This window comes from Panthera uncia, chromosome C2 (assembly GCF_023721935.1).
Source record: "Panthera uncia isolate 11264 chromosome C2, Puncia_PCG_1.0, whole genome shotgun sequence".
In the NCBI taxonomy this organism is placed as follows: domain Eukaryota; kingdom Metazoa; phylum Chordata; class Mammalia; order Carnivora; family Felidae; genus Panthera; species Panthera uncia.
In genome coordinates this window covers 625,244-640,921 of record NC_064810.1, presented here as the reverse complement: position 1 = coordinate 640,921, position 15,678 = coordinate 625,244, and the positions used below count along the sequence as shown (strand labels likewise).

The 15,678-nt window shown below is 63.8% G+C and overlaps 1 protein-coding gene across 2 annotated transcripts in view; it reads left to right on the top strand.

The window, feature by feature from the left end:
• The window catches only part of COL6A2 (collagen type VI alpha 2 chain), a 32,197-nt gene extending 17,707 nt beyond the window's left edge, over positions 1 to 14,490 (top strand). The window contains exons 6-28 of one of the 2 annotated variants that reach the window (XM_049627686.1): positions 244 to 297; positions 380 to 424; positions 662 to 688; positions 906 to 932; positions 1,016 to 1,060; positions 1,594 to 1,647; positions 2,017 to 2,079; positions 2,872 to 2,934; positions 3,149 to 3,238; positions 3,940 to 4,002; positions 4,599 to 4,661; positions 4,856 to 4,918; positions 5,291 to 5,353; positions 5,641 to 5,691; positions 6,004 to 6,039; positions 6,354 to 6,416; positions 6,698 to 6,760; positions 6,945 to 6,980; positions 7,118 to 7,163; positions 7,384 to 7,536; positions 7,763 to 8,215; positions 8,385 to 8,423; positions 13,764 to 14,490. In XM_049627686.1, the coding sequence (XP_049483643.1) occupies positions 244 to 297; positions 380 to 424; positions 662 to 688; positions 906 to 932; positions 1,016 to 1,060; positions 1,594 to 1,647; positions 2,017 to 2,079; positions 2,872 to 2,934; positions 3,149 to 3,238; positions 3,940 to 4,002; positions 4,599 to 4,661; positions 4,856 to 4,918; positions 5,291 to 5,353; positions 5,641 to 5,691; positions 6,004 to 6,039; positions 6,354 to 6,416; positions 6,698 to 6,760; positions 6,945 to 6,980; positions 7,118 to 7,163; positions 7,384 to 7,536; positions 7,763 to 8,215; positions 8,385 to 8,423; positions 13,764 to 14,362 (2,259 nt within the window). In that variant the 3' untranslated portion in view covers positions 14,363 to 14,490. Of the gene's footprint in view, positions 1 to 243; positions 298 to 379; positions 425 to 661; positions 689 to 905; positions 933 to 1,015; positions 1,061 to 1,593; positions 1,648 to 2,016; positions 2,080 to 2,871; positions 2,935 to 3,148; positions 3,239 to 3,939; positions 4,003 to 4,598; positions 4,662 to 4,855; positions 4,919 to 5,290; positions 5,354 to 5,640; positions 5,692 to 6,003; positions 6,040 to 6,353; positions 6,417 to 6,697; positions 6,761 to 6,944; positions 6,981 to 7,117; positions 7,164 to 7,383; positions 7,537 to 7,762; positions 8,216 to 8,384; positions 8,424 to 11,409; positions 12,043 to 13,763 lie in introns of those variants that run through there. The other variant, XM_049627687.1, reaches the window with a different exon arrangement.
• Positions 14,491 to 15,678: the final 1,188 nt, after the last annotated feature.

The following is a 15,678-nucleotide window of genomic DNA, read 5'->3' as shown; positions in this document are numbered from 1 at the left end:
CCACTGCCCTCTCTCCTGGGTGGTGGTGCCCAGGCATGGATATGGCCACAGCTCTGGCCACCGTGGTCCTCCCGGGTACGGGTCGCTGGAAGTTGCCTCAGGGACCACAGCTGGCCTCTGTGGAGCCACAGAGGAGCCCCAAAACAGGACACAGCAGTACAGAAGCCTCTGCCCTCTTGCTTCCTGCAGTCTCTTGTCCTCTTTCTGCCTTAGTTTATCCCTTTTTCCATCATCTGCTTTTAGGGTGCCAAGGGCAACATGGGTGAGCCAGGAGAGCCTGGGCAGAAAGGACGACAGGTGAGTGTCCTCCCCACCCCTTCCCCGTCGGCCGCGCTTCTCCAGGACTGGGGTTATAGCTGTGGCCTCTGTTTTTCCACAGGGAGATCCAGGCATCGAAGGCCCCATTGGATTCCCGGGACCCAAGGCAAGTTGCTGCCCGCCCTGCCCCCATGGCCAGTGGGACGTGGGGACAAGCCTGGGTCAGGTGGAGCTGGCCACCCTCTCCACCCCCAACGCAAGAAGTGAAGCATCTCGATATTTTGGAAGTCGTCCCCGAATCGAGCACCCCGCCTGAGGCTGACACCCAGCCGCTGTTCCCCTGAGCCCGTGGGTGCAGCTCACACCCCACGGTAATGCTGCTCTTTTTTCCTTCCAACCTCAGGGTGTTCCTGGTTTCAAAGGAGAGAAGGTGAGATTCTGACACAGCCACGGCCCCAGCCCCCAGCAGCGTCTGTCAGCGAGCCTGTGGCCCGCATCAGGGCACGGGACCCGTCGTCATGCCACGAGCGGCCCTCTCGGGGGCCCTTCTGGCCTCTTTGGTCCAAGGCAGACCTGGGCCCCTGAGGCAGCGGTGTCTGTGATGCTGAAGGCGCCTAACTGACCCACCTCACTTTCCTCCTGCACAGGGTGAATTTGGAGCTGACGGGCGGAAGGTAAGCTGGCTGTGCAGGCCGGGCGGGCCGGGTGCCCCACCCTCCTGCTGCTCCCAGGTTGATGATCACACCTCTCCCTCCAGGGGGCCCCTGGCCTGGCTGGCAAGAACGGGACGGATGGACAGAAGGTAGAGTGCATCTGGGGCGCCCTCCCTGGGCTGGGCGGGAGTGCAGGTGCATATCGGTGTTTCCGACGTATGGGGGTAAGCGAGCCTCCGGGAGACCCTCAGGTTCTTACCTAGGGCCAGGCCTCTGGGCCCCACTGGCCACTGCCCACAGCCTGTAGCTTGATGGGTCCCAGTGGCACCTATCCAGTGGACACGGGACAAATAACACCGACAGAGCCAGTGGACATTTGTTCCCGAGGACCCACCCTGTGCTCCAGATCTGGCCCACCTGGCAGGCTGCGCACATGCACACGTGTGGGCACAGGGAGAGGCACTCGGACCCTCTGTTCTGGCTATGACCCAGGGACTCACCATCACCCCACAGAAATGCCCCCATGCAGTCGAGCCGCTGAAACACAGCTGTGTGCCCGTGGGTGTGGAAGCCGCACAGACCGCACCTGTGCATACACCCATGATTGGTACACCTCCCTGACGCACCCTCCCCCTCCCCTCCCCTCCCCTCCCCTCCCCTCCTCTTCCCTCCTCTCCTCCAGGGCAAACTGGGGCGCATTGGGCCTCCTGGCTGCAAGGGAGACCCCGGGAGTCGGGTAAGCCCAGCTTGTGTTCCTCCTCGGGTTAAGCCCCTGGCTCTGGGTACCCGGCGGGGTGGGCAGGGTGGTGGCCAGCCCCTTGAGCTGCAGCAAGGAAGCTCGGACCCTTCCTTCAGCCCCTCTCCTGCTTGTACCTGACTCCCACCCAGGGTTCAGCTGAGGCCGTGGTCACACAGGAGGGAATAACCTCAGGGAATTCTGGGGGAGGTCAAGGACGGAGGGTTCTGGCAGTGGAGACCCAGGCAGAGCACTCAATCCAGATAGTGGGGTGTTTGCCGCCCTCCCCCAGCCAGCCCCGAGCTGACCGGGAAACCCCGGCACCGCTTGGGGCAGGAGCCAGGACAGCCCTATCATCCTGTCTTGCAGGGCCCCGATGGATACGCAGGCGATGCCGGCAGCCCTGGGGAGCAAGGGGACCAGGGCACCAAGGTAGGCTGCCTGGCCAAGGTGGCAGGCCCTCCACGACAGACCCAGTGGCCCTCTCCCCACCTGCAGCACCAGGCCCCGGGGAGAGGCAGCCTGGCCGAGAGGGCCTGTCCCTGCAAACCGGCTGTCAGGCAGGAGGCCTGGGAGTACCCTGCCTGAGGGGTCACAGGGTGCCCATGTCCAGGGGGTGTGGGGCGCTCACACTCAAGGGGGTCACGGGGTGCCCGCCTCCAGGGGGTCAAGGGGTGCCCATGTCCATGGGGTGTATGGTGTTCACACTGGGAGTCAGAGGTACTCACACTCGGGAGGGGATCACGGGCTACCTGCGCCCTGGGGCTGTGGGGTACTCACACTCAGGGGAGTTATGGGGTGCTCACACTCAGGAGGGTTGCGGGGTGCCCACGCCCAGGGGGTCATGGGACACCCACGCCCTGGCAGTGCTCTCACACAGGGGGCCACGGAGTGCCCTGCCCGAAACGGTAGCAGTCCATGGCCAGCTTAGGACCGTGTATCCTGGCTCAGCTCTGCGGTGCCCCGATGGCCACAGCAACAAGCCCAATCCCCTCCCAGACCTCTCCGGGCCCCCTCTGGAAAGCTCTCAGCTCCCTCGGGTGTTCTGCGTCCACCCTCCTGGCTGCCCAGGCCGTCGGAGGAGCAGGAAGGACAGCCCTTCGCCGGGCCCATGTCTGGCGAACTCGCCCGCGCGGCCGTGCGGGGCCCACCCCTCGAGAGCAGGGTCCTGCCCTGTTGCCAGCGTCCGAGGGATGGGAAACTGATCTCTCCAAACTTTGCCAGGGAGATGCTGGCCGCCCAGGACGCAGAGGACCCCCAGGAGACAACGGGGCCAAAGGCAGCAAGGCAAGTGCCCCTGGCGGGTCCCCGCTCTCCCGCTGCAGCCAGACAGCAGCCGCGCCCGCCGGCACAGAGCAGGGAGCGCAGGAAGGCCCTGTGCTCTGCGCACGCTGCCGGGTGACTGGGGCCCCCCACACCCACCCGACGGTGGCCGGGCTGTGGAGTGAGGACGCTCAGCGGGGCCCTTCCCTGCCGTGGCTCACGTGTCTCCTCTCCGCAGGGGTATCAAGGCAACAACGGGGCCCCCGGAAGTCCCGGTGTGAAAGGAGCCAAGGGCGGGCCTGGCCCCCGAGGACCCAAAGGCGAGCCTGTGAGTTCACGCTCCTCCCCCACCGACCCCTGGGGCCCAGAGGTCAGTGGCGGCCGGCCAGTGTGGGCTGTTCCCTCTGGGTCCGGCCCGCCCGCCCAGCCCCGCCTGCAGGGGCACCCCCCACACCCTGCTTGGGGCCTCTTTGCGCCCTGCATCCTCCAGCTGCTCCTCGTGTGCCCCTTGCCCCCTGGCGCAACAGACCGCCTGCGGTAGCACTCAGGCAGGGCCAGACCCCTACTGGCCAGGCTCCGCTGCCTGGGAACGGGCCTGGTGTCCCCGCAGTGCCCTCCCAGGGAGACACTCCGAGGGCTGAACCTACACGCAGGCGTGCACCCTGTGGGTCCCTCACGGTGACCCCGCCCAGCTGTCCCCTCATGTCTACTGCAGGTCGAATGGGACCTGGTCCCAGCCTGACCCTCAGAGGGGACACATCCCGAGGACTGGCCTCACCCAGAAGTGAACAGAGTGACCGTGCTGATGGCTGGTCCAAGCTGGGCCCCAGTCACATCAACTAAAACTCCTAATTGACTAGGTCTTACGAGCTGATCAGGAACTCCTCATTTCCTAAATCCTTGGGTACAACGAAACTTAACCTAACAGATGACCAAGGCCCCTCCCCCAAAGTCCATGTCCAAGTGTGGAGAGCAGAGAGTGGAGGCCCCACATGGCCCTACCACCAAGGCCTCCCCTGTTCTCTGCAGGGGCGCAGAGGGGACCCAGGAGCCAAGGGCAGCCCGGGCGGTGACGGCCCCAAGGGTGAGAAGGTGAGTGTCTGAGAAGGGCAGCTGTTGGCTGAGTCTGCACCAGCGTCTCACCGTGGTGTCGACAGGGCCATGGGACAACGGACAACCGACATCCCCCCACCATGGTTCACCTGGGAAAACAAAAGTGACCCCTGGGTCCTGGCCATTGGTGGGGGCAGAGGCACCTCCTACAGGTTCTCAGAAAACAGGAGGCAGGTCATCCCCACCCACAAGCCCTGCCGAGGAGCATGGGCAGGATAAAGCCAGTTTCATGAGTGACATGCACAGCTGTGCAGGCTTCGCACCGCTCCACCCCACAGCTTTCGATTGCAGACACACACACTCCTGTAGCTAACTCAGGATGTCTTTGTCTTTGTGGTAAAATCCGAGGGCTGACCGTATCCCACAAGACCTGGGTCAAGGGCTTGAAGGAGGGGCTTCCTCCTCTGGGAAATGGGTGGTAGTCCCTATCCTGGTGCATGAACCTGCATGAGCAGGGCTGCTGTTCCAGCGAAACCTGCCATAATCTGGCATCCTCCCTTCCAGGAAGTTAAATGATCCCCTCCTCTCCCCTGCCCCTCCACATGCCCAGGCTAACTGGGCCTCTCTTCCAACAGGGAGACCCTGGCCCTGAGGGGCCCCGGGGTCTGGCTGGAGAGGTTGGCAACAAAGGAGCCAAGGTAAGTGAGGCCACTCATCCTCCCAGGGCAGGCACCCAGCTCCCCGGCTGGAGGGGGGGAACTGGGACCCCCTGTCCTTCTGCCCAGGACCTCTTGGAGAGCAGGAGGAACCCCCCCACCCCCCACCATCCCTGCCTAATCTGCAGTGATCAACAGCGGGGTCTCTGAGGTGCCCTCATCCGATTTCTTTTCAGGGAGACCGAGGCTTGCCTGGACCCAGAGGCCCTCAGGGGGCTCTCGGAGAGCCCGGGAAGAAGGTCAGCAGCGGGACACCTGGGAGGGCCCTGCGGTTCTGGGGCCCCCACCCTGTAATGCCACTTGGGTCCTCCTGTCCTCAGGACACTGTTCCCAGGCAGGACACTGTCTCCATGACCCATTCGGACAGCAGCACAGTGGGGGGACGAGAGCCACTGTGCACCTCACACGGATGCCCTGCCCTGAGGCGTCCAGCTTTATCATTTGGGAGGCAGCAAGGGGGAGACAGGGTGTGGAGTCTGGGGGCCAGGCTGCGGCACGTGGAAGAAGAGGCGGGCCGTAAAGCTCAGGGCGCCCGGTCCCCCCAGAAGGGCAGTGTTGCTGGAGCTGAGCAGTCCCCATCTGTGCTGACTCCGCTTTCTCTCTGCCCTCAGGGATCTCGGGGAGACCCCGGTGACGCTGGTCCCCGTGGAGAGTCAGGACAGCCTGGTCCCAAGGTACCCCCCACACCCTGCTGGACAGGACCAGCCTCAGCTCTAGAGTGAGGCGGCCGGGAGTGTGCCAGTCCCGGCCCCCTTGGCGTGGGGGACATGAGGGGGCCAGGCAGCCCCCGCTGTTCTCGCCCTGGGGGGTAGCACGTCCTTCCCCAGGCGGGGCCCTGCACGCATGGCTGCCCCCCACCGGGCCAGCAGCCCAGCCCCCTCCGCCCTCATCCTTGGTCCCTGCCAGCCCGGTGTCTTCCTTTCCCACTGGACCCTCCCTGACCGGCCTCCCCGTCCCGCAGGGAGACCCCGGCAGGCCTGGATTCAGCTACCCAGGACCCCGAGGAACGCCTGTAAGTCCTGGCATGGGTTTGGGGGCCCGCTAGTTCCTGCAAGGGCCTCCCTCCCGGGGACAAGGTGAGGGGAGTGGGCACAGGGTCACCTGGCAGGGGCAGGGCCCCCGGAATCGTCCCAGACCCGGTGCAGCTGCCGTGGCACTCACCTTCAGCCCCATGGCTTTATACAGGTTGTGACACCTGAGACCATAAGGCGTGGGGGGTGGGGGTGGGGGCTTCCAAACATCTCTGGGTCCCCGGGAAAGCCAGCCGCCCGCCCGAGGGACAGCCCTTCAGGCTCCGTGACCATGACCTGTGCTTGCTTCCCAGGGAGACAAAGGCGAGCCTGGTCCTCGCGGCCCTGAGGTACGTACCGAGGCCCGCTCCGCGCCCACCGTGGGGTGGCCTGCATGCCCCTCCCCTCCCACTCGGCCACCAACGAGCTTCCCGTGCTGAGCTCTGCATGGTGGTAACTGCCACGCGCTAGTCTCCGTCAGACGGAAAACCGCATCTCTCCTGAGATGCCATGTGAAGTGGCCCAGCAGCAAACCCGACTGCCAGGCACAGGCTCTTCCCGACAAAAGCAGGCTGCACCCCCGCAGACGCCCTGGAGGTCTTGGCTGGGGGTGGAGGCAGTGCCCAGCTCCCCACCCCTGGCTGACCAGTGTCCCGTGTCTCAGGGGAGCAGAGGTGACTTTGGTGCCAAAGGAGAGCCCGGGAGGAAGGGCGAGAAGGGTGAGCCTGTAAGTACTCAGGGCCAGGGGTGCAGGGAGGTGCCAGGGGGTGCAGGGGGTGCAGGGGGCTGCAGGGGCTGAGAGTGCAGGGGGCTTCCGGGGCCTACAAGGGCCAGGAGTGCAGGAGGATTCAGGGGAGGTGCCGGGGGCTACGGGGGGGGGGGGGGGGGGGGGGGGACAGGGGGGTGCGGGGGTTGAGAGTGCATGGGGGCTGCAGGGACAGGGGGTGCAGGGGGCTGTAGGCCTGCCAGGGTCAAGGCTGCCACCCGCCTGCCCTTCTCCCTCCTCAGGCGGATCCCGGTCCCCCTGGTGAGCCCGGCCTGCGGGGGCCAAAAGGAGCCCCAGGACCCGAGGTAGGTCAGTGGCTGGTCCCTCCAGCGCTCAGGCCACAGCCCTGGGCCAGCCCAGCCAGCGTGCACCCCAGACCTCGGGGCTGTGCCGGTGGCGGACCCGTGCGGTCGGTGCACAGCGTGTGGGGGGCTGCCCAGCCTCGGCCCAGACAGGGACCACCCCTCACTGTCATCCTTCCTCCTCCAGGGAGAGCCCGGCCCCCCTGGAGACCCCGGCCTCACGGTAAGTGTCAGGTGGGGATGGAATGGTGTTCCCCTCCCTCCTGAAATGGGAAAGCAAGGGCGGCGGGGATGAGGTCAGAGGCCGAGGTCAGCGAGCACTTGTTTTCTTGCTCTGGGGCTGACCCCCCTGTGTCGCAGGAGTGCGACGTCATGACCTACGTGAGGGAGACATGCGGGTGCTGCGGTGAGTCTTCGTCCCCACGCGGCGGAGGAGCTGGGCTACTCGTGTCCCTGGGGGGCCCTCGTCCAGGGGTCAGGGTCCTCTGTCTGGGTCGCGCCCTCCCCCTCAGGGTCACCGTGTCCCCCTGCGCGCCTGGCCGTGCACCGTGGGCGTGTCTCCCAGGGCCTGGGGTCAGTGCACACAGCCACCTGCCTCTCCCACTGACCCTGCCCCTGACCCCCAGACTGCGAGAAGCGGTGTGGGGCCCTGGACGTGGTGTTCGTCATCGACAGCTCCGAGAGCATCGGCTACACCAACTTCACCCTGGAAAAGAACTTTGTCATCAACGTGGTCAACAGGCTGGGGGCCATTGCCAAGGACCCCAAGTCAGAGACCGGTCAGCTGCGCCCGCGGTTGGGGCGGGTGGGGAGTCAGGAGGTCCCACTCACGGGCAGGGAGGCCAGGCAGGCCGGAAGCCCTGAGGTCCCGTCACGAGTGTCGGTGGACAGACAGAAATTCAAGGGAGGGGGTCTCAGCTCTGCCCAGGGTCCCCAAGTTTCCGCTTGAGGGTGGCGAGCCACGCAAGGCGGTGACACCTTCATGCCTGTGTCTGGCCGCCACAGGAACCCGCGTGGGCGTGGTGCAGTACAGCCACAAGGGCACCTTCGAAGCCATCCAGCTGGATGACGAGCGCATCGACTCCCTGTCCAGCTTCAAGGAGGCCGTCAAGAACCTGGAGTGGATCGCTGGGGGCACCTGGACGCCCTCGGCCCTCAAGTTCGCCTACAACAAGCTCATCAAGGAGAGCCGGCGCCAGAAGACCCGCGTTTTCGCGGTGGTCATCACGGACGGCCGCCACGACCCCCGGGACGACGACCTCAACCTGCGGGCGCTGTGCAACCATGACGTCACGGTGACAGCCATCGGCATTGGTGACATGTTCCACGAGAGGCACGAGAGCGAGAACCTGTACTCCATCGCCTGTGACAAGCCGGAGCAGGTGCGAAACATGACCCTCTTCTCTGAACTAGTTGCCGAGAAGTTCATCGATGACATGGCAGATGTCCTGTGCCCGGGTGAGCAGCGGCCAGACCACACGCTTCCCTGGGCCTGTCCGTCTGGTGGGGAGGAGGACCCGCGGCAGGGGGGAGGGGGCTGGGGCGTCCACGGGCAGTGGGGGAGCCCAGCCCCCGCCGGCCCCAGCAGAGACTGACCGGGACCCTCGGCCCCTTTCCTTGCTCCCAGACCCTCAGATCGTGTGCCCGGACCTTCCCTGCCAAACAGGTAACTCGGGGCGCTGCCAAGCCCCCTGCCCTAGACTAGCAAGCAACCGGGTGCTGGGCAGGAGGGGCCGCTGCGGGACCCCTCCCTGGCAAAACACCTGCAGGTTGGCGTCTCAGCCCACGCCGGTGGTTTCGAGGCCCCAGGACCCCGGCACGTCTGAGGAGGGGCTGGGGTGGGGGTTGACATCTGGAGCCCTTCGGTCATCACCCCACCCCTCCCCACCCCCATTTAGCACATGTTAGGGAGGTGCTCTGTCCCGGCCTGCGCTTGGCTGGCAGCCTACTGGTCTCCAGCGCAGACTCACAGCCTCGTCACCTTGTGGTCCCCACCCTCCGGGAGGAGCAGACAACCCAGGGCCATCTCAGCTCCCACAGGCGGAAGCCCTGGATCCGGTCCACAAAGTGGCTGATTCACCTCCGGGAGGTGAACGCACGAAGCGCCACACGGCGCCGGCCGGTCCGCTTGCCTCCGCCCCAACAGCCCTGAGCCACTGCCTCTGGAAGCAGGTGCCCGCTTGTGTTCGGGCCTGTGTCCTCGCCTGATACGGTCGCGCTGCATTTGAGGTTGAAGTGCTGGGTGCACAGAGAGGCTGTCCCTGGGGTCCCGTGGGGCCAGGGAAGGGGCAGGACGGCATCGTCCGCGCTCCCCTGGCATCTAGATGCTACCTCCGAGGCTCAGCTGTGCAGTGACTGAGGCCAGGGGGCCCACGGAGGTGCCCTGGGTGTGGCGGAGACCTCCCCACCAGCCTGGGTTCTGGAACCAGCCCTGCACCTTCTGGCCGGGCCGCGGGCACCGGGCCCGTATCCTCCCATGACCCGGCCCGGGGAGGTGGGGGCCACCGTGGGGGCACATGAGGCCATGCTGCCGGGTCCAGCAGAGGACACAGCTAGGAAACGCGTGGCCTGCACCCACGTCCACGTCTGCCGTGCAAAGTCAGCATTTCTGGGCTTGCGTGTATACCCCTCAGGGGGCAGGACTGAAGGCGCAAAGGCAACCTGAGGGAAGGAACTGTCTTGGGTTGGGGGCAGGAGTCCCCACACTTCCCCTCACAGAGAACATCCCAGAAAGTGGCCATCACGGTTGCACCTCTGGCCACACCACGGCTATGTGAGTTCTGGGATCACTCTGGATGCCACCTGGGCCTGGGGTCCCCAGAGTCAGCTGGCGATGGCTGGAGGCAGTACCCACAGCTGTCTGAGACCTGAGGCCACACGGAGCTGCCGACCGTCCCCCCCCCCCACTGTGTCCCTGCCCTGCCCGTCCTGGGGTGGGGCCCCCCATCAGGCTGGCCCCTTGAAGGCCAGAACCCAGAGCCTCACCCCTGGTGCCAGGGCCCAACACTCTCGCCGTGCCCCAGCCGTGGCAGGGAAGCTTCGAGTTTTTCAGCACTGAGTACGAAGTTAGCTGAGGTTCTTTGTAGAGGTTCTTTGTCAAGCTGAGAAGGTCCCTCTGTTCCTTGTCACCGAGGATTCCATCATGAACCAGTGCGAAGGCTTTGTCATGTGCTTTTTCTTTATGTTTGGATAGGATCGTGTGACTTAGCTTCTTTAGCATGTTAATGTGATGGAGGGCATGGATTTTCAGATGGTGAGCCAAACTTGCAGACCTGGGATAAATCCCATCTGGTTGTGGTGTACAAATTGTTTTGTATATTGTGGCATTTGGTTTGCTAACAATTCGTTGGGGACTTTTGCATCTGTGTTCATGAGCGGTATCAGGCTGCGGTTTCCTTTCTTGTGAGGTCTCTGGTTTTGCTGTTAGAGTAACACTGGCCACTGGGATGCTGACCTTGCTTCCCCTGAGCCTCCAAGACCCTGCAGTAAAAGGGGGTGGTCCCCCTGGGAGGCCCTTCTCCATCTTCTCCTACCTTTTCTGCTAAAGTCATAAATAAGCTCATCCTTTAAAGCGACCAAAATTTCCAAGCATACTAGACACGGTGACCAGAGAGGAAGAAAGCAGATGTAACTATAGGATAAGATCTTGGGAACCATCCCCTGGCGCCCTGAGGGCTGGGTGTGCCTCTGGGCATTTCCAGGCCGCAAACAGGATGTTAGGTGGATGCTGTTGGCTGTGGCTTGACCCTGACCTTCTGGGCCAAATGGCTCCATCCACCCAGAGGCCTAGCCACCCCTAGACCAGGGAGCAGCTTGCTTGGTTGGGTCGGAACCACGAGAGCTTCAAAGAGAAACAGAGCTGGACCCCAGCTGAGGTGCAGACTGAGCTTGGTCTGGGCGGCTGCTGCAGGGGCGGGAGCCCCAAGGCGACCTGAGCCCAACTCGCCTGGGACAGAGGCGGGAGACTCTCTAGGGCTGGGCGTGCAGGGGTTCAGGCACGGGGGGCAGTGCGTGTGTCGGGGGTGTGGGCTCCACGGGACCGGGCCGCCTGGGTTTGCTACCTGGCACCTACCCAGAGGACACAGAAACTCCTGGAACATTAGGACAGGAGGCCGTGGTGCATGCACCTGGAGAAGGGCGTCCACAAGATTAGGCCCTGACGCCGCGAGTGTCCGTGTTGGAGCCCCCGGGTCCGTGAGGGGACAGTTCTGGGCAGTGGAAGATGGCGCCTCAACACAGGAAGGAGGATTTATCACAGCAAGGTTTCTGGTAGCTCTTCTGAGAGGGGGTCCGGGGCGCCCCTGCCGATCGCCAGGTGGGGGCTGGAACCAACTAAACTCTCCCGGCCGCACTGGCTTTTCTCGGTCAGGTGTTGTAAGTGGGGCTGGGGTCCTCCGGGGGCACAGCCTCAAGCCGCTAGAAGCCAACCCGAGACTGGTCAAGCCTCAGTGCCACCTTGTGTACAAGAGTCTTGCAGGTCTCCAGGTCTGTAGCGACCCCGAAGGTGCTTCTGCTCCCCGTCCCCCCGGCAATGCGCTTTGCTGCTGGCCCCCAAGTCCCCTGTGAGCTCTGGCACCCGTGCTGACAGTGGGGGAGCTGCAGCCTCCCGCCTCCTCATCCCACCCCCTTGCCTTCTCTGGATGCCCCTGCAGATGGACCGCGGCCTGGCGGCGAGCCCCCGGTCACCTTCCTCCGCACGGAAGAGGGCCCGGATGCCTCCTTCCCCAGGACCATCCCCCTGATCCAACAGTTGCTAAACGCCACGGAGTTCACGCAGGACCCGGCCGCCTACTCCAGGCTGGTGGCCGTGCTGGTCTACACCGCAGAGCGAGCCAAGTTCGCCACAGGCAACGAGCGGCAGGACTGGATGGAACTGTTCATTGACACGTTTAAGCTGGTGCACAGGGACATTGTGGGGGACCCTGAGACCGCACTGGCCCTCTGCTGAAGCCGCAGGGGCTGCCCACATGCAGGGCTGGCCAGAGCTGCCCGGCCCAGCTGCGTTAGCTCCCGGTGGCTGCCACCACATGCTAAGGGGCTTAAAACAACAGAAATCTATTCTCGCTCAGCCTGGAGGCCGAAAATCCAAGACCCTGCTGTGGCAGAGCCACGCTCCCTCCGGGGGTTCCAGGGAAGATCCTTCCTGCCTCCTCCAGCTCCTGTCTGCCTCCGTTGTCACAGAGCCTGTCCCTTTTGTAGCCTGACTGCTCCGTCTCCCTCTTATAAGGAGCTTGTGGTGGCACTTAGGGCCCACTGGAGAATCCAGAATAGTTTCAAGGTCATAATTTAATTCCATCTGCGGTGGTTTTTTTGGTTTTGTTTTTTGCTTTTTGTTTTTGTTTTGGGCCGTATAAGGTCATGTTCACAGGCTCCAGGATTAGGATGTGGACATCTTTGGGGGAGCCATTATTTAGCCAAAAATTGAGAGAAAGGAGCAGAGCCTCGTAAATAAGCCCAGAACCCCTAGCTTCCCCTCCAGCTTCTGCCTGTGGTCACCCCTTGTGCGTTTTTGTCAACCTCCCTGGTTGATGCCTTGGGGAAAACTCCCCTCCCCCCACGTGTCTCTGCTGGGAGTGACTTGGGAGCGCGGGGGACCTAGACTACTTGCTAGACGTTTTCAGCAAGTCCTGGCTGTGTGGATTTAAAGCAGAAGCTGCTTTTCATCCGCACTGCCCCCAAAATAAGCTATGTCATTAATAGAAGCTCCTTTAAAAAGAATCCTGCAATCGTTGCTCCACCTGCTGGTGGCCTGGCATCCACACCGCGTGGTGACGCACCCAGGGGAGCATCCTTCAGATGTTGTGATCACATCTTAAACGTTCTATAAAAGCTGAAAAAGAATGTGAACACGTTGCTGTGCAAGTGATGTGCTGGGGCGACATGCCGCTGGCTGGGGGCTGGACTGAAGCAGCCCCCTGTGCAGGCGGGCGCCCGGTGCCCGCAGAGCCGCCCCAAACCTGGGTCCTGGGCTGAGGCCCTGGTCGTTGGTGCCAGGAGTCAGAACCTCCTTGATGGGATCCCCACGCTCCTGGCCCCAGGGGTCAGCAAACCTGGACCCACGTCCCAGAGGGGGGCCCGTAGGGCTCAGGAGCTGAATGCAAGCAGGACCGGCCACCCAGCCCCGACTGTGGCTCTGGTTGAAGTCTCCAGCAAGGCTGCAGCAGGGGGGCCTGGCCGCATGTCTGTGGAGGGAGGGCCACATGTATACGAGGAGTGGGTTTTCAGGCTGTGCTGTGGCGTCCGCATCCCGCAGAGGCGTGGCCTCGCCCCCACACTGTCTGGCGTGTCCAGGGCTGGTGACCACCCAGACACCAGCAAGGCCCTCCTCAGGTAACAGAGTCACCCAGGCTGCTGCAGGGGTCTGGGTGCACCTGTGCCTACTGCCTACCAGACTGGTGTCCAGTCAGAGAGGACACCGGCTCCCCTTGCCTGTGCCCCCAAAACTGGGAGAAGTGTGGCCCAGCCAGCACTGGCAGCTTTGGGGCAACAGGGACTGAGGGGGTTACGGCCACAGATGCGTCCCTGCAACCTGGAGGTCTTCGGGGCTGGAAGTCTTTATGAGATCTTTTTACGTGATTACAAATTCGAAAACAGCCTCCCTGACCCTCTCTCCCACCCGTACTGTGGGCTGTGGCCATTTCAGGGGTCCCCTTCCTGCCCAGGAAGGCCTGGAGAGACAGTGCTTGGAGGGTAGAAATAAGCCTCTCGGCCCTCACATTGGGGGACATTTCCTGGTGAGAGCAAAACCAGCAAAGATGGTGACAGGTTCCGAGGACATGGGGCAGGAGCCCCCATCCTCGCCTGGGGTCACTATGGTAAGGGTTCCCGATGATGGGTGACTTTGGACGCCACCCCACAACCCTGGTGGCTCTTAGGGCTCCAGTGGGGGACGGTGTACATAGATGGGCACAGGGCACAGCCAGGCGGGGCGCCAGGCTGCACCAGGGCCTGCGGCGGCCAGGACAGGTAGCCGGGTCGCCCGCCCACCACCCCGTTTTGCCCCCAGAGCTGTACGTGGCCCAGTGCACGCAGCGGCCTGTGGACATCGTCTTCCTGCTGGACGGCTCCGAGCGGCTGGGAGAGCAGAACTTCCACAAGGCGCGGCGCTTCGTGGAGGAGGTGTCCCGGCGGCTGACGCTGGCGCGCAGGGACGACGACCCGCTCAACGCGCGCGTGGCCCTGCTGCAGTTCGGGGGCCCGGGCGAGCAGCAGGTGGCCTTCCCGCTCACGTCCAACCTGACGGTCATCCACGAGGCGCTGGAGGGCGCGCGCTACCTCAACTCCTTCTCGCACGTGGGCGCGGGCATAGTGCACGCCATCAACCACGTGGTGCGCGGTGCGCGCCCGGGCGCGCGCCGGCACGCCGAGCTGGCCTTCGTGTTCCTCACCGACGGCGTCACGGGCAACGACAGCCTGGAGGAGGCGGTGCACTCCATGCGCAAGCAGAACGTGGTGCCCACCGTGGTGGCCGTGGGCGGCGACGTGGACGCGGACGTGCTGTCCAAGATCAGCCTGGGCGACGCGGCCTCCGTCTTCCGCGAGAAGGACTACGACAGCCTGGCACAGCCCGGCTTCTTCGACAGGTTCATCCGCTGGATCTGCTAGCGGCCCCCAGCCCCCGCCCCGACGTCCCCCCTGCCCTGCGCCCCCGGCCCCGGCTTCCAGCCGGCATCTCGAACTCCCAGCCCCCAAGGCCACACTGCCCCTGCCCCGGCCCGGCCCCAGCCCCACCCTGCCCCGCCCTGCCCCGCCCTGCCCCGCCCTGCCCCGCGCCCTCAGCCTGGCACCCCCAGCTCCCCGGCCCGCAGGCGCCGTTCTCCCATCCGTGGTGCTACTCAGACCCCACCCAGAGGCCCCGCATGCTGGGGACTCGATCTCTCCAGGTGTGGGTGTGAGGTCAGGAAAGGAGGACCCCCACCCACGCCCAGCTCCTCCAGAGGGTCCCACAGCCTTACACCCCTCCTGCCCACGCCCCGCTCTCCATGTCCTCTCTGGACCCTAGAGGCTTCCCGGGGTGCACCCTGGTGGCCAGTGCTCCAGATCCTCCTCGGACAGGCCCCTCGCTGCCCGCCCCCCACCCAGCCTCAGCCCTGGGCTCCTCAGCCCCTCCGGTATGCTCCAGAGGGTCTCTGTGGGCCCCACCAACTCCACTGGGCTTGCTCCAAAGTGTCCGCCTGGCCTTTGGAGGTCACCTGTCCCAGACTGAGCTGTGACAGCATCCCTGCACATTCCTGTATGCACTCACCCCCATACAATAAAGGCTTTGAACTGCCTCCTGCTCTCCACCTCCTTATGTGTGTGCCCACCAAGGACCCTAGCAGTGGCCATGGAGACATTCAGACCGTTCACATGCCACCAGGACTGATCATGGTGCCCCGGCTGGCCTCCTCTCCTGGGGGCAGGTGCTGTCTCCGAGCACTGACTGTCCACACCACCCCAATGTATAGACTGGACAGCTTCAACCATGGATTCCATGGAATCCACACCTGTCTTGCCGGCATTGAGCTGAAAAGAATGCTACTTGCTCAGGGAAGTCCCTCTCTATCCCCAAACCAAGCCAAAGTGCTTTAAAAATGTTTGTTGTAGGGCATCTGGGTGGCTCAGTCAGTTAAGCGTCTGACTCTTGATCTCACTGTTTGAGTTCAAGCCCCAAGTCATGAGCACAGAGCTGTGGGCACAGGGCCTGCTTGAGGTTCTCTCTCCCTCTCTCTCTGCCCCTCCCCTGCTCCCTCTCTCTGTCTCTGTCTCTCAAAAAAAAAAAAAAAGTTTGTCGGTTTGCATGAGGCCATTTGGGTAGAGAGATTCTAAGTGACATTTTGTTCAGACTCCCTGGTCTTTTAAACTCACCATCCGGGAAGTGCTGCCTGGAGGACCACACCAAGCCACCGGCTCCCGCAGGTACACCCTCTAACCTTCCTGTT